The sequence below is a fragment of the Tursiops truncatus genome, chromosome 8 (assembly GCF_011762595.2).
Source record: "Tursiops truncatus isolate mTurTru1 chromosome 8, mTurTru1.mat.Y, whole genome shotgun sequence".
Classification (NCBI taxonomy): domain Eukaryota; kingdom Metazoa; phylum Chordata; class Mammalia; order Artiodactyla; family Delphinidae; genus Tursiops; species Tursiops truncatus.
The window spans coordinates 56,105,760-56,130,256 of NC_047041.1; the positions used below are offsets into that span (position 1 = coordinate 56,105,760).

The following is a 24,497-nucleotide window of genomic DNA, read 5'->3' on the forward strand; positions in this document are numbered from 1 at the left end:
AAATCTCTCCAAACCCTCAGCTCTGGATGGAAATTCCCTACCTTCCAATATGAACTCAGGGCACAGCTGAACCTAATTGTTGAGGATCAAAGAGATGAACAGATAGTTTTTTTGGTTTTTTTTTTTTTTTTTTTTTTTTTTTTTGTGGTATGCGGGCCTCTCACTGTTGTGGCCTCTCCCGTTGTGGAGCACAGGCTCCGGACGCGCAGGCTCAGCGGCCATGGCTCACGGGCCTAGCCGCTCCGCGGCATGTGGGATCTTCCCGGACCGGGGCATGAACCCGTGTCCCCTGCATCGGCAGGCGGACTCTCATCCACTGCGCCGCCAGGGAAGCCCTGAACAGATGTTTTAATTTGGGGGTGGGAAGAGATTTCAGAGTTGCCCTTATTTACTTTCCACATCAAGCAAGTCTCCACTTTGTAGCTTCTCTCATAGAAGATGTCCAGATCTTACTTGTGAAGCCCCAGAGATGGGAAGCTCACTCCCCGAAGAAAGTCCTTCTCTTGTATGATGGCCTTTCTCGCATGAGGCTGAGACCTCAGCCTTGTGACTTCCTCTGGGAGCTAGATTTGCCTCTGGGGCCACAGGGCATGCCCCAGGATAGCCAGCAAGATCCTGAGCCATGATGATTATCACCCCTGACTTTTCTCTTCTCCAAGCTGAACACTCCTGGTTCTTTCACCATTTCCTCATTTGGTAGGCTTTACAGATTACTCCTCGCTGTATCGCCTATGTGGACAAGCCATGGCTGTCATCATCCCTCCAGATGCACAGAGCAGAACACAGGCTCCAGGGCAGTGTGAACAGCTCAGGCCAAGGCAGGACCACCACCTTTTTGGATCATGATATTAGACTTTCATTGATACCAGGCTGAGATCTTTTGCAACCTTAGCACACTTTTGACTCAGCTTAAGCACAGAGTCAGCTCACCCCCATAGTCATTTTTCTGACATTAGCAATGGAAAGTCTCCATGAAAATGACCTTTGTGATATTAGGAATACCTCCATGTTTCCCCTAATTCTTCTTTCTACATATCCTGACATTTATCTTTCCATATAATCATGTAATTATACATCCACTCATTCACCCACACAGCTATCTAACTATATATTAATCCATCCATTCACCAACCACATTATCCACCTACATACATTTGCATTCAGCCGTCCATAGAATCATTCTTGTACTCATTCACCTTTCCATCTTCCCGCCTACCTACCAACCCAGGTGCCCATTTATCCATTTTCTTCCCACCTATATGGTCATATACTTATCTGTCCATCCATACATTCACCCACCATCCACCCGTGTACCCACTCACCCATCCACACACCCATCCCTTCATCTTCTCTCTCTCTGAGTCGCCCATACATCTATATTCATCATCCATCCATCTATCTATTCAGCCGTCCAATACTTTCTGAGATTCTATTATATTTCAGATCTTGTGTTGAGTATTCTGAGTGATTCAAAGCTGAATAAAATGCAGGCTCGCTCTCTCTCTTCACTCATTATGGGAGAGGATGGGAGCAGATAAGGCAGACGATGCTGAGTACTATAAAACAGGAACAAAGGAAATGCTTTGGGGATTCAGAGGAGAGAGAAGTGGCATCTGGATAAGGCTATGGATGCTTTCCCACCAGGGGAGACTTTTGGTTTGAGCCTTGATGGAACAGCAGTACTTGGACATACGTAGATGCATTGGAAGTAATTCCAAGCAGAAGAAGCAGCACATCAGAGATGGAGAAAGCAGAATTCATGTCTTATTCTGTATGTTCCTGCCAAGATGTTTAGTGCAGACCTGGGCACACTTTAGTACCTAATACATACTTCCTGATTTATATTTTTTCTTCTCTTCTCTGACATGGGCACCTCCCAACACCTGATCAGGATCAGAGTTCACTCTTTTTCTTTAAGAGGATTCTACAGTTGCCTTGCTGGATGGCCTTGGGCAAGTCACAAAACCTTTCCGGGGTTTCTCTGAGTTTAGGGTTGAATTTCTGTCTCTATGAGGTGGTCCTTTCCCCCTAATCTTAGTTATTTCTACTATGCTCTCTGCATAGAGATCAGCATTTCCACATATCTTAAAATTTTATTTCCTTTTGTTGGCACCAATGAACTCTATCCCACCTGTCTTCAACTTCTTCAGCTCTGTCCCCAGGCAAAAAGTCTGCGATGTGAACTAAGGGGGAAGTACTGTGCGAGTGAAATAACACTGAAGTAGAAACCAGGAGCCATGAATTCAGACACACATTTGCCATGAGCTTGCCATATGACCTTGGGCAAATCTCTTTCCTTATCTGTTTTAAATGTTCCTATAGAATGTTAGCACTGAACACAACATTTGAGATTGTCTAATCCGACATCCTCATCTTACAAATGGAAAAACAGGCTCATAAAGGGTGTGCCACTTGCTCTAGATCATATCTAGATTAGTGGTAAAGCTTATCCAGAACTAAGCTTCAAATTTCCTGAGTTTCAGTTCAGGATTTTCTTTACCCAAACACATTTCACGTCCATTCACAGCCCCTATACATCTCAGGGAGCGCTTCCTCTCCCACCTCCATTCTCCAGGAATAAACGTGTGAGTCTTCCAAGTGTTTTAGCAGTGTGTCCCTGATTCATGCCTAGGCCGGGGCTGGGTAGGTAGTATTTAAGAGCAAGTATTCCAAGCCTGATGGAGTTGATTATGTTCATCCGGAAGAGAAAAGAGAAAGAAACAAGGGACTCTGGTTATCTACTGGGCTTTAATCAAATTGAGAAACAAGGAAATTCATCACCCAGAGGCTAAGGGAGTTGGAGAGCTTGGCTTCCGCTGGCTCCAAGTCCTGTAATGGGTTGGGTGCTGTCCAAGGTGCTGACATCTTCACTTGCTGCTCGAGTGGCTGGGAAGGGCCCAGTTTGGGCAGAGGGATGGCAGCTGTTAGGAGATGGCCCAGGATAGAGCAAGAAAGGCCCTGGACTTGTTGGGGGAGAGGCTTGAGTCCTTAATCTCCTCTTTTTCATTTGTCTATCTGATTTAGAGAAAATATCTCTTCTTCAGGCTAGAGTCCTGAGCTAGGATTAAAGAAATAGAAAGAGAAGGGAGAACCCTAGACCCTTTGATCTCAGGGAGATGCCCCCAGCATGAGTGGAAGCTCAGCCCTTGGCCTTTGGAGATTCCCCATATTAAGGGGAGATGTAGCCTCTGCTTCTATAAAATGCTCAGTCCATTGGCAGAAAAATGAACTTACCGTTGGGTATTTATTAATCTGGTGGAGAAACATCACTCTGCTTTTAACTCTAGCTCAAGTATGATATAAGGGAGGCATGGACCATGTCTCCATGGAGCTTCCAGTCTGATGGGGAAGACATGGTCTTCCTCTACAAAACTCTCAGTTTGGTTGAAGAGACATGCTCTTAATTTATGGGGGAATCTCAGTTATAATCTGGAAAACATGATAAACAGATAAATTAAAATGTGCACTATAATCAACCAAAGAAGTCAGATCTTCACGTTTGTGATTAAGGTTACTGGTGCTAGATATTTAGTGTCAGTCAAGGAAGGTTTCCTGGTAGAGGTAAGTTTGAGTTGAACTTAAACAAAAGCAAGGGATTTGAGTCCTTAGATCCTAGGCCCCCTGAGAATTACAACCATACCTTCTCATTCTCTTATATCCCTTTTGGAATAAGCACAAGCCTGGACACAGAGAAGGTTCTTAGTTAATGAAAAGTCACCAGCAGATAGAGAGTGAATATACCTACGTTGTAGGTGTGGAGTGAAGAAGGGGTAGGAATCAGGGAGGAGGGTTTTTTGGTATGGAGAGCCTGAGGCTGGGGTGGGGGAAGGCAGTGGAATGATAACATGAGCAGAGGTAGTAGTCCAATGTGTGTCCAGGCCAGTGAAGCACAGCATAGAGCCACTCCCTCATATTTCTAGAGCTGGTGAGAGATACTTTATTGAATCTTGGATTGTTAAAGCTAGAGACTATTAAATTACAAAATCATAGACTGCTCAGCTTCCAGAGCCACACAATCACGGAAAGTTAGAGTATTAAAATCATAGCATCTTAGCAGGGCAGAATCACAATGTGTTGAAATTATAGAACTGTGGCATATTAGAGCCAAAGGGCCAAAAATCCATATTAGAGAATCTTAAAATCCAAGAATCTCAGTGTCGAAAAAGAAAAGAAACAGCAATTTATTGACTCCCTCTATTTGTATCAGTTATGGTGCTAGGAGTATTAGAATATACTAGAGTACATTATCCTCTTTAATTCCTACCACAAGTTTTAAGCTGTTCAATCCTGTTCCTACTTAATGCAGTACTTCTGACAAATGTTTATCTAACACAGGCTTGTGTAAATGTCATGACAGGAGAGCCATTGCCTTTGTGCATACCCCTACCCCTGCTGAATGGAAGCTAGAAAGCTCTCCCTTATATAAGCTGCATTCTCTCTCTTGGTAGTGTCCCCGCACTTGTCCAGTTCATGTCCTCTGAGCTACACTGAGTATGTCTAATCTCCCACTCATATGACAGCTTTTCAGATGGCTAAAGACAGTCCTTATTTCTTTCTTCTCTAGGATAAGCTGTTTTGTTCATCATGTAGCTAGAAATGGGGCAGCAAGTCAAAGAATATTTGAGCTGGAAAGGCCCTTAGAGGTCATTTTGTCCAGAGACATCCTTTTACCACCAAGCAGTATAGCATTATGGTCAGGAGCCTGGCTTTAGAGAAAGATGAGCATGAATTCAGAGTCCAGAGATCCAGCACTAACTTGCTATGTAAGCTTGGGCAAATTCCCTCATATCTCTGGGCCTCAGTCTCCTTATCTATAAAATAAAGAGAATAATAATATTGACATAGCAGAGTTGATGTGAGGATTGAATAAGATAATGCAAGGGAAGCTCTTAGCAGAGTGCTTGGCACACAGCAAGCAGTCAATAAATATTACCTGTGATTATTGGAGGCCCAGAGGGGCAGGGAGTTGCTCAAGATCACAGAGCAACTCAGAGGCAGAGCTGGGGTTAGACCAAGGACTCCTGCCTCCCAGCCAAGGGCCCTTTCCTGTTCCACAGTTTCACTCTACCTTCCTGCGGAAAAGGAAAAAACCCCAGAGGGAACTGGAATGCTTTGCTCACTGAATCAGTTAGAATGCAAGTAAGAAAACACCTGATGGCTTAAACCTTTTATTTCCTTAACGAGGAAGCCAGAGGAAGGTGGAGCCAGGGTTGGTCTGGTTATTCAACCAGAATATGTCTGGTTATGTCTCTGACGACCCAGGTTTTTCCCATTCTAAGCCCTGAGAGAGACTCCCCTTGTGATCACAAAATGGCTGATGTGACACCAAGTACCATGTCCTCCCAAGCAGGAAGAAAGAGCACGGGAGACAAAGGATCTTCTCTCATGCCTCTCTTATCCAAGAGGGGAGCTTTCCAAGAAGACCATTCCCTTATATCTCACTGACCAAAATAAAGTCACATGTCTACTCTTAGACTATTCACTGGCAAAGAGGAAGGCTTTTCCATGAAGGGCTTGGATCGTCCTTGTGGCTGGGCACCTTGCTACTGGAAAGAGGAAAAGGAGATTGGCTGCGGGAAGGCAACAGATAGTGTGTGCCACACTCACCCTCTGTTTCCTCGCTGAATTGGCCTCTCAGCTCCACCTCTGCGAGGCGACCTTCCCTTATTTCCACCCCTTGGTCCTGCAGACCCTCTTCCATCAGGCGACTGAGCATTGCCCAATTCAAGTTGCAGTCTACTTTGCCAAGCTCTCTCTTTTCATGTCCAAATCTTGTCTTCCCAGCTAGTCTGTGAGCACAGGGAGAATAATGGCAGCTGCAAATGAATAAGTACCTATTGGGTGCCAGGCATTGTTCTGGACACTTGTGGTAGCCTGCTTCCAGATGGTTCCCAAAGAGCCACACCTCCTGGTATCCACACCCTTTTATGTTCCTGCCCCACACTGTACCAAGGTTAGTCTGTGTGACCAAAAGAATATGGTAAAAATAAAGGTTTGTCACTTCCAAGGTTAGGTTATAAAAGATACTGTGGCTTCCATATTGGTAGATTCTCTTTCTTGGATCATTCATTTAGGGAAAGTTAGCCACCATGTCATGAGCAGTCTTGTGGAGAAGTTTGTGTAAAAAGGAACTGAAATTTTTGACCAACTGCCCCCAAAGAATGGAAGCCTGACAGCAACCACAGAGGGAGCTTGGAAGTGGATCCTCCAGCCCCATTGAACGTTCTGATGACTGCAGCCCTGGCTGAGACTTGACTGCAACCTCATGAGACATCCTGAGCCACAATCTCTCAGTTAGCCCAATTCTGGGTTCTTGATCCTCAGAAATTGTGCGAGATCATAAATATTTGTTGTTTTAAGCTGCTAAGTTTTGGGGTAATTTGTTACTCAGCAATAGTTAACTACTATAGTCTTACATTATCACATTAAGTCCTCATGACAACTCTATGAAAGATAGGGTTTGTTTCTCCCGTTTTTCAGATGAGAAAATTAAGGCTGAGATGAATGCAGTTGACTTCTCACAGGTGGAAAGTGACACAGCTGCGATTTGTCCTCATGTCTATTGGATTCCAAAGCAGAGGGAACCTGGTTTTCTCGGCTGGAATGTCTCCAGCTCCAGGGTGAAGGTTGAGGAATTGAGGACAGGAGGAGATCTCTTACTCTGATGTGCTTTTTTTATGCTTTTCCCCATTCCAATCACATTAGTTAGTAGCTACGACATCTATTGTGTGTATGTGATTCAGGGACAAGTAAGTTTATTAGAAAAAACATTGGACTTTAAAAGGGGGATACCTGAGCTCTTGAGCAACGTTGGACAAGTTCCTGTAGTTTTCTAGGCTTCAGATAATTTATCCACTATACGGGGCCAATAGTCCTTGTTCTACATTCCTCGTCAGGAAGCCATGAGGATCAAGTGTGAAGGGACTTTGTAAAATGTAGTGCTGTGACCATGGAAAGCCTCTCGCAGTCTTCAGGGGAGGCAGCTCCACACTGTCACCTCTGCACAAGTGGCCAGTGTTCCCTCTCCTCTCCCACCTGAGTCTAGGTTCAAGAGACAGAGAATACTGAGAGAAACTGAGGGCCCTGACCCATTTCTTCAGCTACATCCCTCACCATGACCTTTCTCTTAGACCACACTGTAGCCCTGCCGAACTAGTGGAAAATTCCCCAAGCTTGCCAGGAGCTCTCTGTATGCTGAGTTTTTATCTGTGTAGTTTCTTCTCCCTGGACGCTGTTCCCAACTTCTCCACCTGGTATGGTCCTACTCATCTTTCAAGACTCATCTTAGATGTCCCCACTTCAAGGATGACCTGGTTCAAGGCCTCCTACTTCTTCTCTTGATTAAGCACCAGTGTCCAGCCTGAGCTCTTGGCCTCCAGCTTCCCTTTTCCATTCAAAGCCCCCAGGGTGCGGCCTGCAGCCTTTCTAAAACACAAATCTTGTCATGTCACTCCCTGCTTAAAATAACCAGTCAATTGAATAATCCATCAGTCAATGCTTCAAGGGCGCCTCTTTGTCCTCAGGAAGACATCCAAAGCCTTCAGCTGGAACTCAAGGCTTGGTCCTCACTGGTACATCCAGCCTCAGCTCTCCTCTCTCTCCTGATGGCCTTGCACGTGCAGTACATCCCAACCACATCGCTCTTGTACCACATCTCAGACACACTCTGCCCTCTTGTGCCTTCCTATCTTTGCTCATACCATTGTTTCTCATGTCTATTTGCATCTTTTCTACCTGGGAATTTCCTGCCTAATCTCTAAGGCCAGCTCTGATTTAACCTTTTCTGGAGAGCCTTCCATGGTGACCCCAGGAAGAATACGTGGCTTCCTCTTCCCCCTCCTATATGACTAATCATGCTTTTATTACTATGTGTCAGCTTGTCTGCTTATACCGGGAGTTTCCTGTACTGGACCCATGGCTGTGTCCCCCCAGCAGTGCCAGCACAGGGGCATAGAGCAGCCATGTGGTTTGTTGGTTGATTGGGTGTTTGAATAAATAAATGAATTTATGGTGAATGAATCTATCCTTGAACCATCACTTCTTGGCCAGCACCAGAACTGCTGCTTCCAGGGTTAGCCCATTTTATAGCAAAAGGGGAAACAGAAGGAAGGGACTGCTCTGGAAGGGAGAAAGAAAATCAATAAAAATGTAAATCTGGCTGAGAAAAGCTGTCCCAGGCTGGCTGTGGGGAGAGATAAGACTGGGCAGGCTGAGCCCTGGCTGACAGTGGAAGAAAGATTAGGGGACAAGCAGAGCTGCAGCCAGGGCAGGGCAGAGCGAGGGTGGTGCCTCCCCTCAGTGGTGCCTCTCCCTGTCCTTACTGCCCACTCCCACCTCCACCCCCATGTTCTCCTTTCAGGAACAAGGGAAGGGGAAGGAAACTTACAAATATTGATCATTAGGTACACTGCCTGTGAATGAGTATGTTATCATTATTTTGTCTTCATACCTTCTGAGAGACAGGAATGATCAACCTCACCTTACAGGTGAAGAAACTGAGAGGCAAAGAAGTTAAATCTTGTTTGGGGTCACACCGTGAATCAGTGGCAGAGTCTAGATTTGAACCCAAATCTGACTGACTCTAAAACTCTGTTCTTTTCACTCCACTCCACTGGAGGTCTACAGCTAGGCTTCAAATGATCCCCAACCTCTGAAATCAGGGGCACAATTGTGTATAAGTTTGTGTGCATTTTTAATGGAGAGTCTATACCTTTTAATGGATTCCCTGAGGTGGTTGCCACCCACTCCCGTTGCCTATACCATGCTGCATCCCTGGAGGTGGTGGCCTTTGAGCTGGGTCTGGAAGTTTGGACAGGGCTTCATGAAGCGGGATGGAGAGGCAAACAATGGGGTGGGGATGTGAAGAAGGCCAGCTGGGTAGAGGGAGGAGCACATGTAGGGGCTTGTTAGGGGGAAAGAATTCAACATGTCTAAAGAATGTCAAGGGTGCTGTGGGTTCTTTCTTTTTTTAATAAATTTATTTATTTATTTTTGGCTGTGTTGGGTCTTCGTTGCTGCGTGCGGGCTTTCTCTAGTTGCGGTGAGCCGGGGCTACTCTTCGTTGCAGTGCACAGGCTTCTCATTGCAGTAGCTTCTCGTTGCGGAGCACGGGCTCTAGGCATGCGGGCTTCAGTAGTTGTGGCGCACGGGCTTAATTGCTCCGCGGCATGTGGGATCTTTCCAGACCAGGGCTCGAACCCGTATCCCCTGCCTTGGCAGGCAGATTCTTTTTTTTTAAATTTATTTATGTATTTTATTTACTTATTTTGGCTGTGTTGGGTCTTCGTTGCTGCGCGCGGGCTTTCTCTACTTGCGGCAAGCGGGGACTACTCTTCATTGCAGTGAGCAGGCTTCTCATTGCGGTGGCTTCTCTTGCTGCAGGGTACGGGCTCTAGGTGCGTGGGCTTCAGTAGTTGCAGCATGCAGCCTCAGTAGTTGTGGCTCACTGGCTCTAGAGCACAGGCTCAGTAGTTGTGGCGCACGGGCTTAGTTGCTCCACGGCATGTGGGATCTTCCCGGACCAGGGATTGAACCCGTGTTCCCTGCACTGGCAGGCGGATTCTCAACCGCTGCGCCACCAGGGAAGTCCCAGTTCTTGCTCCTCGTTTATTTGTGCTCCAATCATGGCTCCTGGCTCCCTGGTATCTGCCTGCCCTGCAACTTCCCAGCATGAGTCTACAGCCTAAAGGAACTCCGGACCAGGTGTCAGGATCTTCATTCTGGTTCCAGTCCTGTTCTCTGCTGGATTTTACCACCATAGAATCTAGTAGGAGACTTAATGCCTTCTCCTCCAACTCTCAGGGACAGGGTGAGAAGAAAGTGAACTCACAGGTGTAATTGCTTGCGGCTTCTCATTGGCCAGAGGCCATGTCAGGGAAGAGGGCTGCTCCCTGGACCCCCTGAATCCCTGGGAAGTCGCTGGCCCTTACCTGTCCCACCCCTGGCTCTCAGCCCCATGTCTCTCTTGTGATTACTCCTGGAGTCTCCTCCCTGACCAGCCTGGATGATTTTAAGCACAAGCACCTCGTCTTCTTCAAATCTCAGCTCAACCCAGAGGTAGACTCAGCATGAAGCTAAGACTGCTTGAGCACCACGGCCTCTACCCAGGCCCTGGGAGAGTCTTCATCAATATGTTCCTGTTGTCAAGTTCTCAGGAAATTTCCAAAGGTAGACACTTTCACCACAATGGGTCAAGATGGCTAGTTCTTTCCACTCCAAGTGTCCTTGTGTCCCAGTTTCCCTTTATGTGAAGCAGTTGGCATGGACATTTCTGGAATAATGCTAAGGGGGAGTGGAGTTGGGGATCAATTTAATTTGGATTCATTGGGATATATTTACGTGGTTCTCAGTCACCTCTATGAATAGATAAATCATTGCTAGCTACCTCTGTATAGAGAATGGCTTCTAGGATTCTTCCTACCCACAGTCCAACTCATTTGGCATTGTGACATCAAGGTGTCATATCCAGAGGTCATCTTGTGACATGAAAGTGTTTTCTCCTGCCTGGCCCTGGAAGTATATGGACAACAGAGGAGAAACAGGTTTAAAATGTATGGAACCAGAAGCTAGTCTATAGAAACTATTTCCAACCGTTAGGGGGAGAATTTTGGAGGTATGCACAGCAGTTAGTAAAAAATCTTATGCTCTTTTTCTGAATTGTGAGATGTATTTGTTTTGACTTCTTTTTTCATTCTAAGTAAATATTCACCTTCTTACCTAATTTTGTGCTCTTTTTCTTAAAGAGGACTCCCCAAATTGTGGAAGCGTCAGTTCCCACAAAATCTAGATCTAATCCTGGCTCTGACATTTATTTTGTGTGATCTTGGGCAAGTTGCTTATCCTTTCTGAACCATCTCCTCTTCTGTAAAACCTGAATGACAGTTTGGACAGGTGAGGACTGGGAAAGCCTTGCGACATTATTCCACTTCTGAAACCATTACTAGAGAAAGTAGTCGAGCCGAACAAAAATTAGACCAGAATATACAGGTAGGGGAAGATGTAATCTACGAGAAGTAACGGTGAGCAATGAATCCAGCAAACCTTAAATCTAAATAACTGGAAATAATCTGGTTGTTGCAAACCTTAATGCAGTTTGGAAGAAAGGATTTTTGTAACGGAAGACACATTATGCAAGAACAAATTTAATAATAAGCTATATCTATAATTCCAGATTATTTCTGCAAAACCTGGGAAACAAGAGGGAAGGAGGAGGAATATGAACATACAAACAGCCTCATCTTGTTGGAAGAGACTCTGAAATTCTTGGCACTGATAAATACAGGCTCAGATATCTGTTAGACATTTAAAGGTATCAACCAGCAGAACAAAAATGGGAATTAGAACTTCTGTACCTCCCTCTTCTTTCATGTGGCATAGCCTCAAAGCCCTGCCGCTGAGAGCTGCGCAGAGGGCCAGAGCCACGTGTGCCCCCAAACCCCCAGCTTCCGCCCTGGCCCACAGCACAGGGCTGGACATGGATTTGGGAAGCTCCTGCTTCTGACTCCCTGTCTCTTGCCTCCCAAGCAACTAGATTGGGCTGGAAGCAGATTGGGAAACTCTCTCCCCGTCCCAGAGAGATCATCAGGCCAGATAAGACTAGCCATAAAACAAGACAAGGCAAGACAAGGCCTGACACAGACAAGGACTTGTCTGTTCAGACCCAAGCATCCCACAGACCCACTTATTACACAGAGCCACGCATTAGTGCTTCTAGATCACAAGCCCAGGCATCACAAAGAACAGGTTCTTACGCCAACCCAGGCATCACAGAGAACCAGATGTTACCCCAAAATGTGGGTGTCACAGAACCAGACATTGTCTACACAACCCCAGGTGACATAGAATCAGGCGCCTGGGAGGAAATGGTGAAATTAGGATGCTAGTCACAAAAGTCAAAGTGGCTTTGGTGGGCCCAGGTCAAGTGTGTGAAATCTTGGCAATGCGTGGGTACCAGTGAGTCTATGCTGAGTTTGTTTGGTCTTTGAAATTAGAAAATGCCCCAATGTGGGAGCTGGGTCCCCCTCTCCACCAGGCAGAGAATAGGCCTCACCCAGACTGTGCCTGCCTGAGGGCAAGGGCTGGGCTTTCCTGACTCCAGAGAGTGAGGCTCCCCGCACAGCCAAGGCCTCTGGGGACCTCACACCAGGTTTCCTGAAGGCCTGCCTAGCTTGGATGTCGTGAGTGGCACCAGTTCCCTCCCCAGGGCGGCTCCCCAAAGCTCAGGGCTTTGCCTCCAGGGGGCGCCAAATGGACACTTCTCAACAGAGGCTGTACTGGCCCCAAGTCCAGGCTGAGCGGGGCTGGGGAGGAGACCTGAGTCTGTCCTGGCCACACAGATGGTCACAGCTGAAGAGGCCTGAAAGCTGACAAGTTCATTTCCACCTGACAGAGATGGAGGCTGGGAGGCTGAGGCTCAGAGAGGGTGTTCCAGGTGAGCAGTAGAGCAGGGCCAGGACCCAGTAGGCGGGGCAGCCTGGCCTACTATTGTCCACTTCTCTATCCTCGGGCCCTGGGGGAAAGATATGCAGTCCTTCCACCCAGGAAAGCCTGGTTTCAGGTCAGCCCGTGTGGCTGGGGGAGAAGAGGGGGAAGACCCTCAAGCTTCAGAAGTGGCCAAAACAACAAACCCGCAAGTAACTCTTTGGTTCAGGTGAGCAAACAAAGGCCCAGAAAGGGTCAGTGGCTTGCTCAAAGCCACACAGCAAGTTAGTGGAGGACTCATAACTGGAAAACAGGGCTCCCAACCCCCAATCTCAGGCAAAGGGCCCAGAGGAGGTACTCGCCATGGCTGCTACTCCCGGCCAGAATGGGGCCCTGGGACAGCTCACACTCTGGATTCCTCAGGCTCCTTCTTTGCCCCCGACGCTAACAGCTGCTGCTGTAGGCCAGGGTTGGGTATGGTCGCCTTGGTCCCCTCCTCTTTGTCCTGCTGCCTTAGGATGGCCAAAATCAAGGCGAAACAGGCCAGAGAGCCTGTCTTGAAGAAGAACTGGAGGCCGATGAACCTGGGAAAGAGCAAGTGACCCTTGAACTCAGGACCTCCCCATTCAGGGCTTGGATGTGCTTGGGCTGGAAGCAGAGTGGCATCAGCAATCATCACCCATTATGTAGTTGGAGACGTTGAGGCCTTGGGGGGGGGATAGGCCTCCAGCCCCAGGGCAGTGGACCCTGTCACCATGGCTTTGGCTGGGAGCCCCTAGAATTGACCCCCATGGGGGTCCTTCCTTGGAAGGGGGAAAAGCTCCAAAGAAGCCTGCCTGCCCTGTGCTGACTGCCTCATGGCCTGGGCTGGCCCTGCCTCTCTCTGGGTCTCTCTAAGGACTCAGCGGGCCTGACAGTTGCAACTCTGGATCACATCACTTGCCGCAAGAAAAGGAGGATCCCCTCTCCTGTTTGTCTAATTCACCAAGACTCTTCTTGTCTTCTCCTCCTCTAGGAAGCCCTCCTGGAACCATGCACTCCTCAGAGCTGGAAGTGAACAGCTCCCTACTCCCAGCTCTGCTAGTAAGTCCCTCCCCCCAGGTGCCCATCCATCCCAGGGCCTGTAGCCTCTCTGCCTTCAGGTTCCTTTGGGCTCCCCATTGTATGGATGGGAAGATTAAGTCCCCAAAAGGCAGGTCTCGCAATGAGGGAGGCAGAGCGGGGCCTGCATCCTAGGCCTCCTGTGTCCTAGATAGAGCCATCTTCCTGACCCACCCCAACTCTCTGTTTTTCTCACACCTGGGCTGCTCCCCTGATTCTCCCCTCACTCAGCCAGCACAGACTGGTGAGGCCCAGCTTTGCCAGTTATCAGCTGTGTGACTTTGGGCCACTTACTTAAATCTCACTTTCCTCATCCATCAAAAGGGGAGACAATGTCTAGCTTGCAGGACTGGTGAGATCAGCACTGCATGGAGCGCCGGTCACCTTGCAGGTGGATGCCAGTGGACCTCCCCTCCCTGCTGGTGGCCTGCCTGGGACCCCAAGAGTGTTTCTAGAAGCTTTCTCACAGCCCCCTGGTAGCCCCTATCCCCGGTCTCACCGGTTTCGAAGCAGGTCGTGGTCGTAGTAGTGGCAGACGGCCCGACGCCCACAACTCTGGGCCCAGTACACACAGGTGGTGTCAATGGCACTGCCGTGGATCACGGGGCTGGGCATCCAGGCTGGAGGAGGAGGTGTTCAGGGGACAATGGAAGCTGGCATCCCGGTACCTCCCCTGCCACTCCCTGGTATATATAACTCTTCAGGGCCATTAAGTCTTCAGCCTTCAAGCCCACCCCTTACCCTGGTATTGGATGCTGGCTCCCTGATGGGCCGTCTAGCTGCTTGCGCACCCACCTCCAGGGTACCTAGGTCGGATCTGTGACCCTGTGGGCCAGTGAACCCTTAAGGTCAGGGAGCGGGCCCCACTCATCCCTGTGCCCCCCGGGCCTTGGACCAGCAGTCCCCAGCACATTCTTTACCCAAAACTCTCAGGAGCATGAACTGGATCCCCACAGCCAGAGTCTTGTCTTCTTTCTTCACTCCCCTAACAAGCAGGGACAGGGTGACATGAGGATTGAGAGGGTTCCAGCCTCCAAGGGGCTCTCACCATCCCCTTCTCTCCCACCCCCAGCACCAGCCTGCCCCCAGAGGTTCTGAAGTGGCTTCCCTTCAACCTGCAGAGCCGGGTCCCAGCTATACCCGCTGACCGTCAGGGCCCTGTGCTGACCTCCCTGTGTTGCCGGTCACAGACACCCCTCTCTCCCCACCCCCCGGTCCCACCAAATTCTCCCCTTCCTCCTACACTTGGCAAAACCTGGAGCTGGGCAGCCAGACACGCCGTGTAACTTCCCTGATCACTATGATGTCTCAGCCTGGGGTGCCTGGCAATCACTGGCTCCTCTTCCTAAGTCATCCCAGCAGCTGGCATTTGTGGAGTGCTTACCATGGCTCAGTTATTCTGTACTGCGCCCCCCACATCCCCCGCATGTGGTAGGTATAGCATGAGGCCCATTTTACAGGTGAGGAAACTGACAGATAGTTAGACAGGTTGAGTGACTTGGCCAAGACCCCACGGCTGATGGCTGTCAAGGGTTGGAATTTGTGCCGTACACTGCCTGCATGAACTTCTCTTAACCAGCCTGCCTGCTGGGGCATCTGACTCCTCTACTTTTGCTCTTGCAGCCAGCCTGGTTTACGGATCTACATGCCTTCTAATATTGTAAGGGGCTCCATCCCCCTTCTAATTTTCTAGAAAACAGATGGGGAATAAAATAATCCCAGCATAATGAAAATTTGGAATTATCCTGCTCTGAGGTCCTCTTATGGCTTCAGGCGACAGTTTGTCAGTCCCAGCAGGCCCCTCAGGACAAGGGCCAGAAAGATCTTGGACCAAGAGGCAGTGCTCAGCACAGACTGGGTCCACAGTGGGCACCTAGTGCTTGTTGACTTGAAGTGGAAGAGTCGTAGACCACACTGATGGGGTTTGGATTTCTAGGTGCACCACCTGTGACCAGCTCACTGCAGGTCGGGTGGGGCGGAGAGTCAGGTGACGCTCCCCCACTTCCTCCTCACTGTGACTGGAGGCCAGGGCAGGGGCTTAGGTGTGGCCTCTCCTCCTCTGGGGAAAGTAGGGGTCTGGGCTCTGGGCCTTGGCATCAGTACTATTCCACCCAAAACTTGCTACATGACCCGGGGCTAGCTCTGAATTTCTCTGAGCCTCAGTTTTCTTATCTGTAAGATGGGGAGAAAACTTCATCTCAGCAGTTGCCATGAGGATGTAGACAGGACAGTGAGAGGCTGGTCTGCTTTGGGGGCCAGGACACCTCCTTCTTTGAACACCTCCCTCAGGATCCCTTATCCTGCCTGTGGTTAAGAACCTCTTGGTATGCACTGGTTCCAGCACGCCCCTGCTTTCACCTTAGGATGAGCATGAAGGACGGTGTGTGGGTGACACTAGCCAGTGCGGCAGCCAGGCTGACCAGGATCATGAAGGGCAGCACGAGGTGGCTGCAGGCCGAGTCGCAGGAGCCCGCTGGCACAGGGCCGCCTCCTACCACGCAGCTGCAGTTGGTGTAGAAGACCTAGGGTGGGGAGGGGGGAAGAAGAGCCTTCAGGAACCTCTAAGGACAAGCAGCTGGCCAAGGGGTGAGGCCCCAGGAGGCTTATGAGAGACCCGTGGACACACACAAACTGGGGCAGAGCTGGCTGGATGCTGGGATTTCTGACCCCTTGGCTCAGTCAGGATGGCTTGAGCAGCCTGACAGGTACACAGGCTGTTTGCACACAAATGGGCTGAGCCCAGGCTGGGGCTGTGGGGAGAGGGGACGTGGAGAAGAGGACAGGGAGAGGGAACTAGAAGAGAGTCACCCCCAACACAGCACACACACATACACACTCACACACATACCTATGTACTCACACTCTCATACACATACATACACATACTCACTACATATACACACACATACTGTCAAACATACACTCACACCCCACACACGTACTCACACACTTATATGCTCACACACACTCATACACCACATACACTCGCTCATTCTTTCACCTGGTGATGTCAGAATGTTCCAAATTCCTGACTTTCTGTGCAAGGAATTAAAGCAACAAAGTATTTTGAGGAAGGAATTCAGATTTTCCAGTTCAGTGTTCCCCCTTCCCGCTTTACTGAGGTCTTCCAGGGCACTGGATCCTAGAGTGGATTCTCAAGGAGAGATTCAAGCACAGGATGGAGAGGGGCAGATAGCATCAGTGGGAGTCTTGGTTCAGCAGGTAAAGGAGGCGCAAGGAAGGCTTCGCCAAAGAGGGGTGTTGGATTCGGGTCTTGAGGAATGAATAGGAGTTCACCAAGAGGACAATTGGAATGAGTAGAGGGAAAGCTAAGTGTAAAATCACAGTGGCATGAAAGGAGCCAGCAAATCTTTCCTTCTGTCGGGAGCAGAATGCATGCAAAGAGAAGGCAGAGGGGAGGCCTTCTCTGCCTTCTCTTTGCATGGGGTGTGGGGTGTGTGTGTGCTGGGGCCACACTGTGAAGAACCCTGGACACGAAAGAGAACCTGACTGCTGTTTCCAGAAGCAGGGTGGACTAGGTGCCCTGTCAGTCATCCTGCTGACAGCAATCTAAAATGCTGGATAAAATAAAATAATGAAAACAATGTCCTGAGAGCATCTATGAGCTGGCAGGAAGGAAAAAATACTCAGGTTCAGTACTAAGTGAGGCAAACCCAGAGAGGTGAGCAGAGGCCTGAAACAAGGTTTGGCCGCCAGGTGTTTGCAGAACCTTGTGCAATGGAGCACAGCTTTCTGAGGTTGGGGGCTACAGGGCCAGAGGACAAGTCCTAGCCCTCCTTCCTGTCAGGTGAAAAGTCTAATAGGAGACGCCCGGAAAACTGGGGCCCCACCAAAGGCTGAAGAATGAGGAAAAGCTGACCCTTTTCTAAAGTGCAATGAAATGTCCTCAGGCTCGCGTTTGATTGCAACCCTCGTTCCCAGCCCCAAGGTGGCCTGGAAAACCACCTTTTTTCAGATTCTTTCAGAATTGGTCTAGACCACCAGTGTCCTCAGATGCCTCAACGGGAGCAAAGCTGAGCCAGGAAGACCTGGCTTTTCTTTTCTGCCCCTAGATCACAGTTTCCCAACCAGTGTGCCCCAGAGACCTCGGCCTCAGCTGAGCAACAGGCGTGCAGGGAACACATCAGCCCTCAGGGTGACCTGGTGAACTCCAGGCAGCTGGAACTCTCTGGGCCTCTCACCTCCAGCTTTGGCAGCTTGAGACTCTTCCCAATGTGAAAAGGGCTGGGAAGCCCTGAGATGGAAGCTGGGAGCCTTGGAAAGATTTGAAGCACGGGAGAGATAAGACCTGATGGCACAAAAGCTGCGCTGGCTGATGCAAGAGGAGGGACCTGACTGGGGAGGCTGGTAGAGAGGCAGGAGGGAGGGGGAGGGGGAAGGAGAAAAGGATTCTGATTTGAGAGATATTCAGAAGGTGGAATTAGGGCAAGGTGAGAGAGAAAGAGACAGGGAGAGAGAGAGACAGAGACAGAGAGAGAGAGGGGAGATTGGAGACCTAGGATTCCAGCTTGGGTGTTTGGGCGCTTGGCATTGCACGCCAAGGCTATGCTGCCATGTGGGCCTGCCCCCCTGAGCACACACTGTCTGGACCTTCACCACGGGCTGAGGAAGCCACTGGGTCGGAGATACAATAAAGGGACAGGTAAGTGGAGAAATATGCCAAGGCCAGGTTATCGGAAGAGAATCATCCTGTTCTTTTTTCTGGAGGCAGAAGGTTGCTGGGAGAGATAAAACAGCTAGAGGCCTTTCTCTTGGAGTTTTCCCAGCCCTTCATTCATATTCATCTAATTCCATGGCAGGAAGTTCGTCTTATGAATGACTTTAATCTCTCCAGCTGCCTCTGATTCTCACTCCCTAGGACCCCAGCCCCTGAGCCCTAGATGCTGCCAGCCTTCCAATCTCACATTTATTCATTCATAAATTGCTACTGAGTGCAGCTGTGCTGGACACTGACTGATCCACCTCTGGGCTGAGTAGCTCAGGTTGGCCTGAGGAGGCAGGCTCACCAACAGACAATTCCAGGCCAGGGTGACAGTTCGTGAGTGCTGACCAGGACTCAGCTACACCTTCCTCCAAATACTATACCCAACACAACCTCTGAGGATGCACTGGAGAGGGGTCTGGGCTCAGAGGCCAGAGCCCTCAGCTCTAGTCCCAGCTCTGGCATTAAAACTTTGGGCAATGCCTGGTCCTTTCCTGGGCCTCCATTCCCCATCTGTATAATGGGCATAATAGAAGTGTGTTATTACTGCATGCTTAAAATTCCTCAGGCACCGTGCTGAGTGCTTTTCTTGGATTATGTCATGTGGCTCTTCACTTAATGAATTTATCCGGGTAAAACATTAGCACAGTGCCTGGTATATAGTAGGCACTCAATACTATCACCTCCATTTCACAGACCAGGAAACTGAGGCACAGATTTAAAAATTTGCCTATGGTAACAGAGCCAGTTAGAGGCGGAACAGGGATTTGAATCAGGTGGCCTGGCCGCAGTGCTCACAGGCCCCTATCCGCAGGAGTTCACTGTTGCCTCAGGGATCCAACCCCAGCTGCCAGGACCTGGGGGACTTTGGAAGGGTCTCAGGGAGATCAAACCAAGTCAGGACAGTAAGTGCTAGGAGGCTCGAAAGCCTGGATTGCGATTATTCCAAATGCGAACAGTTTACACAGCTCAGGTGGTGCCTGGCTGGTTTCTGAAATAACGTCAACCAGGTGCTTTACTCTGCGCCAGCCCGTGGGGCCCAGGTCTCTCCCTGTAGGAGTCTTGGGCTTAGATGCGGATGCCCAGCAGCACACAATGGCAGGGGTTCTGCATGATGGGAGTGGGGGTCTCCGGAGAGAGGGAGGCGTTGTCATAACAACCAGCCTGACACCACACCCACACACACATGCTTTATTCCAGCTGGTGGGGGGTGGCCTGAGGAAGGTGAGCATTGTCCCCACTTTTCCTTTGGGGGCAATGAGAGGAAAGGAGAGGAGGAACCAGCTGGTCTTGGTGGTCCTTCTAAGATTCACGTAGAACGCACTGCTGCTGGTTACGCTGTCCACTCCTCCTCTCTCCCACAACCGCATCCCCGGGAGTTCCTTGACAGCAGGGACCCTTGGCTCTGAGTCTGTCCTCAGCCCCCAGCACAGGGCCTGGCACAAAGGAGAGGCTCCACGAAGGTTTGTTGTTGACTGACTGACTGACTGACTGAATGGGCTCATTGCTCCAGCCTCCCCACTGGTCTCCCTGTCTCCTGGCCTGCATTCTGTTCACCTTCCTCTGCACTATGGCCTCAAATGTGATCAGACACAGGTCTGACCCTGTCACTCCCCTGCTTAAAACCCATCCAAGTCTCTGCACTGCTCTCCAGATGAAGGCCCCACTCGTGGCCTGGCATTCAAGGCCCTTCCTAGTCTGGGCTTTGCTTTCCCTCCATGAACCCTTATGCTTCTGCTCCAATAATTTCTTTGCAGTTTCTTGAAACATTGTATTTGTGTGTGTGTGTGTGTGTGTGTGTGTGTGTGTGTGTGTGTACCATGTGATGTGCCCTCCCTGCCTAGAAAGCCCTTCCCTAGTTTGCCTGCCCATGCTTGAAGATCCAACACACCTGCCACGTCCCGTGAGGCCTTTTGGGACCCTCCCAGGTGGGATGTATCTCCTTGCATCCTTGTCTGTACTTGAGGGGACCACCTCTCCCGCCTATCACCACCCCTGGAATTCCTGAGTTACTTCCTTCTACCCCTCCCCTGCATAGACAGCCGGGGCCAGATTTGGTTCACCTCTGTGCTCTGAGCCCTGGCACACGGCTGGGCCCAGGCTGGCAATGAAAGCTTATTGAAAGAATAAAGTTCTACATCTGCCAGCAGGAGACAGATGACACAGACAGAGAGACGAGCCAAAGTGAGACCATTCAGAGCTGGGAGCGGGGCAGGCGCACAGAGGTGGGGAGGGCAGAGCCCATGGGAGGCAGAGGGAGCGGCCAGAGGCCTGACCCACCTGGCCTTTGTCCGAAGCCTCGTGGACCACCCGGCTCCTGCAGCCTGCGTGGCAGGGCGTGAGGTACTCCACCCGAGCGCTGGAGTCACAGACAGGGTTAAAGTCGTCTGACGGGCAGGAGCAGGGCTCCGTGCAGCCTGGAAACAGCTCCAGCCCAGGCTGGGCACTGGTGGGAGAGAAGGCCGGCAAGGTTGGCCTGGCTCTCCCTCCCTCAGGCCACGAGCCAGGGCTCCCTCAGCCCTGAAACCTCCCCTGACGGCCATGGTCAGAGATTTCAGCTCCACGCAGAGGTTTTTCACTGTCTGAGCTGCTCCATGACAGGCAATTGTGAGCCCCTTGCAGTGGAAGCTGCAAGAGGCCTCCAATGGGAGAAGGGGGGAGCAGAGTCTGGACCAGAGGCTCTGAGACCCCCTTCTAGCCCCAAGACCCTACAAGTCTTTGAGCTGCTTCTGCAAACATCTCTGCTCCTCAATGACCCTTTCTTTTAGGGAGCATGAGGTAAATTCTTCTCAGAATTTAGTCTCAGATGAAAAGTGCCTTTATCTCAACGAGCTGGACTGCTTCCTTTTCTGGGAAAATTAGAACTGTATGTGAGGGGCCCAGTCAGAGTACCTGAGTAGTTGTGGGATCTCCGACCTGTTCCTGCCTCTCTCTGGCCTCAGTTTCTCTGTCAGCTCTGCAGGTTCCCCTTCCCATCGCCATCCTGCAGTCTCACGACCTTTCCCTCACTCTCACTGCCCTGTTCACTGTCTAGGGCACATTTTAGACCCACCTGACTCCCTTCTGGGGGCCTGCCCCCAAGTCCCAGGAGTCACTCCGCTCTAGTCTGACCGGGGACAGGGATGCCCAGGGGCAGGAGATCAGAAGGGAGGTGACTCCACCTCTCTGAGCCTTGCTATCCTCATCTGTGAAATGGGGATAATGGTAAGACCCATCCCGGAGATCCCGTGAGGGTTTAATAATACGGAATATGGGAGGAGCTGGACGTGTAGGAGACCCTCAGTTCTCAGCAGCTGTTGGTACCATTAGTTGTTCTGGAGTTTGAGAAATTCTCAGTTTGTTCAGTTGGTCCCCAAAGGCTTCTTCAATGAATTATAACCCAAAGCTGAATAAATTGCAAGAATATAGATGAGAACCTGGATGAGATGAGATGTCAGGGTCAGGGTGAGAGGCTTCAGAAGAGGAGACAAATGAGGCATGTGAGGTAGGCTCACTTTTTCCCATTTGCTTTTTTAAAAAATTGTGGTGAAATATTCATTTACTTTTTACTCTAAATATCATGAAAATGTCCTGGCTCCCTCGTCAGACCAGGGGCTTCACGAGAGCCTGGCTGAAGCCCCACCTCGGTGCCTAGAACAAGGCTCTGCAGACAGAAGGACCCACCCTGGACCTTTGGGAAAAGGAGAAGGGACAGGGAAGGAGGGGAGAGGGAAGGGAGATGGGGGAGAGGTCGTCAAGGTGGGAGCTGGGACAGAAGGGGCAAGGGCTGATCATTCCTGGGCTGAGGCCCCCGCAGTCACACAGAAGGAGCCCCAGGTGTGGAAAGTTGGCCCCTGGGTGGAGGGAGGAGATGCCAAGGGAGAGGAGAGAACAGAGCAAGTTGGGGGATTCTAGCTGGGTGTTGGGCCAACCTAAGCCTGGAGCAGTTTCCCAGGAAAAACAAAATCATTCCGGAGAAGAGGCAGCAATGGAACTTCCAACACTCTCTCCAAGACGGTTCCCGGGGGAGAGAGTCTGTGTCTATGGAGGGCTGTGGGCAGGGTGGGGGAAGGAGAAGGGAGATAGGCATCAGAGGCTTCCCCCCTGGAGGGTAGAGGCAGGTGCTGCCCCACAGATGTGGAAAAGAACTCTCATGGAACAGCAGAATTTTAGCTCCCAGCCTCTAAGGACCAAGGATCTCTGAAGTCTCCAGGCCAACTCCTTCCTAGGGCATAAGTCCCCTCTGCAGCACTCCTGATAGGGGCCTTCTTACCTGTGCCGTCCACATAAGTGGCCTTGTCCTGCCTCATCTTCCACCCCGCCCCAGGCCTGAGCTGTCCTGCCCACGAAGTCCCGTCCCTACCTAGGGGTGCCTGACACCTTCCCTGGAGCATTCAGGAGACAAGTCCCACTGTTCACAGCTGAGCCAAGCGGGGAGGGGAGGGGAGGGGAGATTTGAGGTGGGGGGCGCCCCACTGATCTGGCCTTATCCGGGCCACCCCCTCCCGTGTCCCTGGCACCCTCCTGCAGCTTTTACTCACACGCTCTTGCACATACTCACCCAGGCTGGTGGTTGATGCCTGCAATCTGGTGGGTAGAGCAGCCCATGAAGAAGAGGGGCGTGCTGAGAAGCAGGCAGAACAGAGCCCCCAGCAGGCAAAGGGTGCCGCAGTGCATGGGGCCCAGGCGGAGGCGCTTGACCAGGATGCCCCCCACCACGATGCCCACGATGGCCAACGGGATGGTGAGGCAGCCTATGAGCAGGTTGGCATAGGATGCTGTGACGGAGAACTGGCGCTCCAGGAACTTGGGCAGGAAGGTGGCCATGCCTGCCACCATGGACGACATGCACACCTGGGACAGGACCACCAGCAGGAAGATGGGGTGGCGCAGGGTCCGCAGCATCACCCTGGGAAAGACTGTTGGGGTGAGGGGAGGGAAGGTCAGAGTGGACTGTCCACGCCACGTGTTTCCGTCCCATCCTGCCTGTTCAATTTGTTCCATTCCTTCCATCCCATCTCATTCCACTTAATTCTGTTGCATTCAGTTCCATCGCATTACATTTGACTCCTTTCCATGTAATAATATTCCGTCTTTGAAATTCGGTTGCTTTCCATTCCACTGAGTTAGACTGCATTTTATTCAATCGCACTTCTTTGCACTCAGTTCTACTCAAAATGCGATTCCATGTAGTTCCCTTCTATACCATCCCATTTGATTCTGTCGCATTCATCTCATCCCATCTCATATCTTCTGTTCTACTTATTCATCTTATTTTTACCTCCACTCAGTCCTTTCCATCCTGTCCTGCAATAGCTCTTTCCAAGCCAACCCAGGCCTTTGTTTTCCCTTCTGTGTCCCCAATATGGGACAGCGCCCACTCCCCTGATTTCCCCATTCCTAGTTTATGTTTCTCCACAGCACTTTACCTAACATACTACACATTTTACTCATTTAGCCATTCTACTGTCACCCCAGCAGAATGTAAGCTTCATTTAGAGCAGGGATTTTTATCTGTTGCGTCCATCGTTGCATCTCCACAGCCCAGGGTATATAGTAGTATACTTATGGAATGAGTGAGAGAATGAATGAACGAGAGAATGGATGAATGGACATACAGACTAATAGGTGATCAAATAGCAAAATGTTAGAGCAGAACCTAAGACCTCCAGAGAAGGTGGAAGCTCAGCAGGCCTGGTGCTGGGCAGCTTCTTGCAGGTAGGACAGAGGTAGGGTCTGAAGAATGAGAGGATCTGGAGAGGTGGAGGGGAACGAATTCCTATAGGGGCACAGCCGGGGCAAAAGCATGGAAACAAGAACAGACGAGACGGCTCTGGCTTTGAAGCCCTCCGCTCCCATGCTGCCTCCTAAACCAATGCCTGTGTACAGGTCTCCCTCGCTGCAAGTCTGCTAAACTGAAGGGCACATGACATTGGGTTGGTCTTGAACTCTGAGCTTCAGGGCCTTCATCAGCAGGGGTAGCCGAGGTGACTGGACCAGAAGGCTTTGTGGGATTTTCTCTCCACCAACAACAGAAGAGAAAGATGTGTTTCTGCCCTCAGGAGGCGAGATGAAGTTAGACATAAGGTATGAGGGAGAGAGGAGAAAAGGCCTTTCTAAGAAGAGGCATCGGGGCTTCCCTGTCGTGCAGTGGTTAAGAATCCACCTGACAGTGGTTCGATCCCTGCTCCGGGAAGATCCCACATTCCGTGGAGCAACTGAGCCCGTGTGACTCAGCCGCTGAGCCTGTGCTCTGGAGCCCACGAGCCATAAC

The 24,497-nt window shown here is 50.4% G+C and overlaps 2 protein-coding genes across 12 annotated transcripts in view; one reads left to right on the top strand and one right to left on the bottom strand.

Annotated features, from left to right (window-relative positions):
* Positions 1 to 10,720, top strand: part of ARRB1 (arrestin beta 1) — a 122,578-nt gene extending 111,858 nt beyond the window's left edge. For 2 of the 6 annotated variants that reach the window (XM_033862266.2, XM_073808450.1), the window contains one exon: positions 701 to 10,720. The gene's annotated coding sequence lies outside the window, so the exon portion shown is untranslated. The remainder of the gene's footprint in view (positions 1 to 700) is intronic. The other 4 variants (XM_073808449.1, XM_073808452.1, XM_073808451.1 and 1 more) reach the window with 2 other exon arrangements.
* A 405-nt stretch (positions 10,721 to 11,125) lies between these two features.
* Positions 11,126 to 24,497, bottom strand: part of SLCO2B1 (solute carrier organic anion transporter family member 2B1) — a 50,940-nt gene continuing 37,568 nt past the window's right edge. For all 6 annotated transcript variants that reach the window (XM_033862272.2, XM_033862270.2, XM_033862269.2 and 3 more), the window contains 6 exons: positions 22,785 to 23,142; positions 20,525 to 20,690; positions 15,880 to 16,043; positions 14,442 to 14,506; positions 14,021 to 14,141; positions 11,126 to 13,004 (listed from right to left, as the gene is read on the bottom strand). In XM_033862272.2, the coding sequence (XP_033718163.1) occupies positions 12,824 to 13,004; positions 14,021 to 14,141; positions 14,442 to 14,506; positions 15,880 to 16,043; positions 20,525 to 20,690; positions 22,785 to 23,142 (1,055 nt within the window). In that variant the 3' untranslated portion in view covers positions 11,126 to 12,823. The remainder of the gene's footprint in view (positions 13,005 to 14,020; positions 14,142 to 14,441; positions 14,507 to 15,879; positions 16,044 to 20,524; positions 20,691 to 22,784; positions 23,143 to 24,497) is intronic.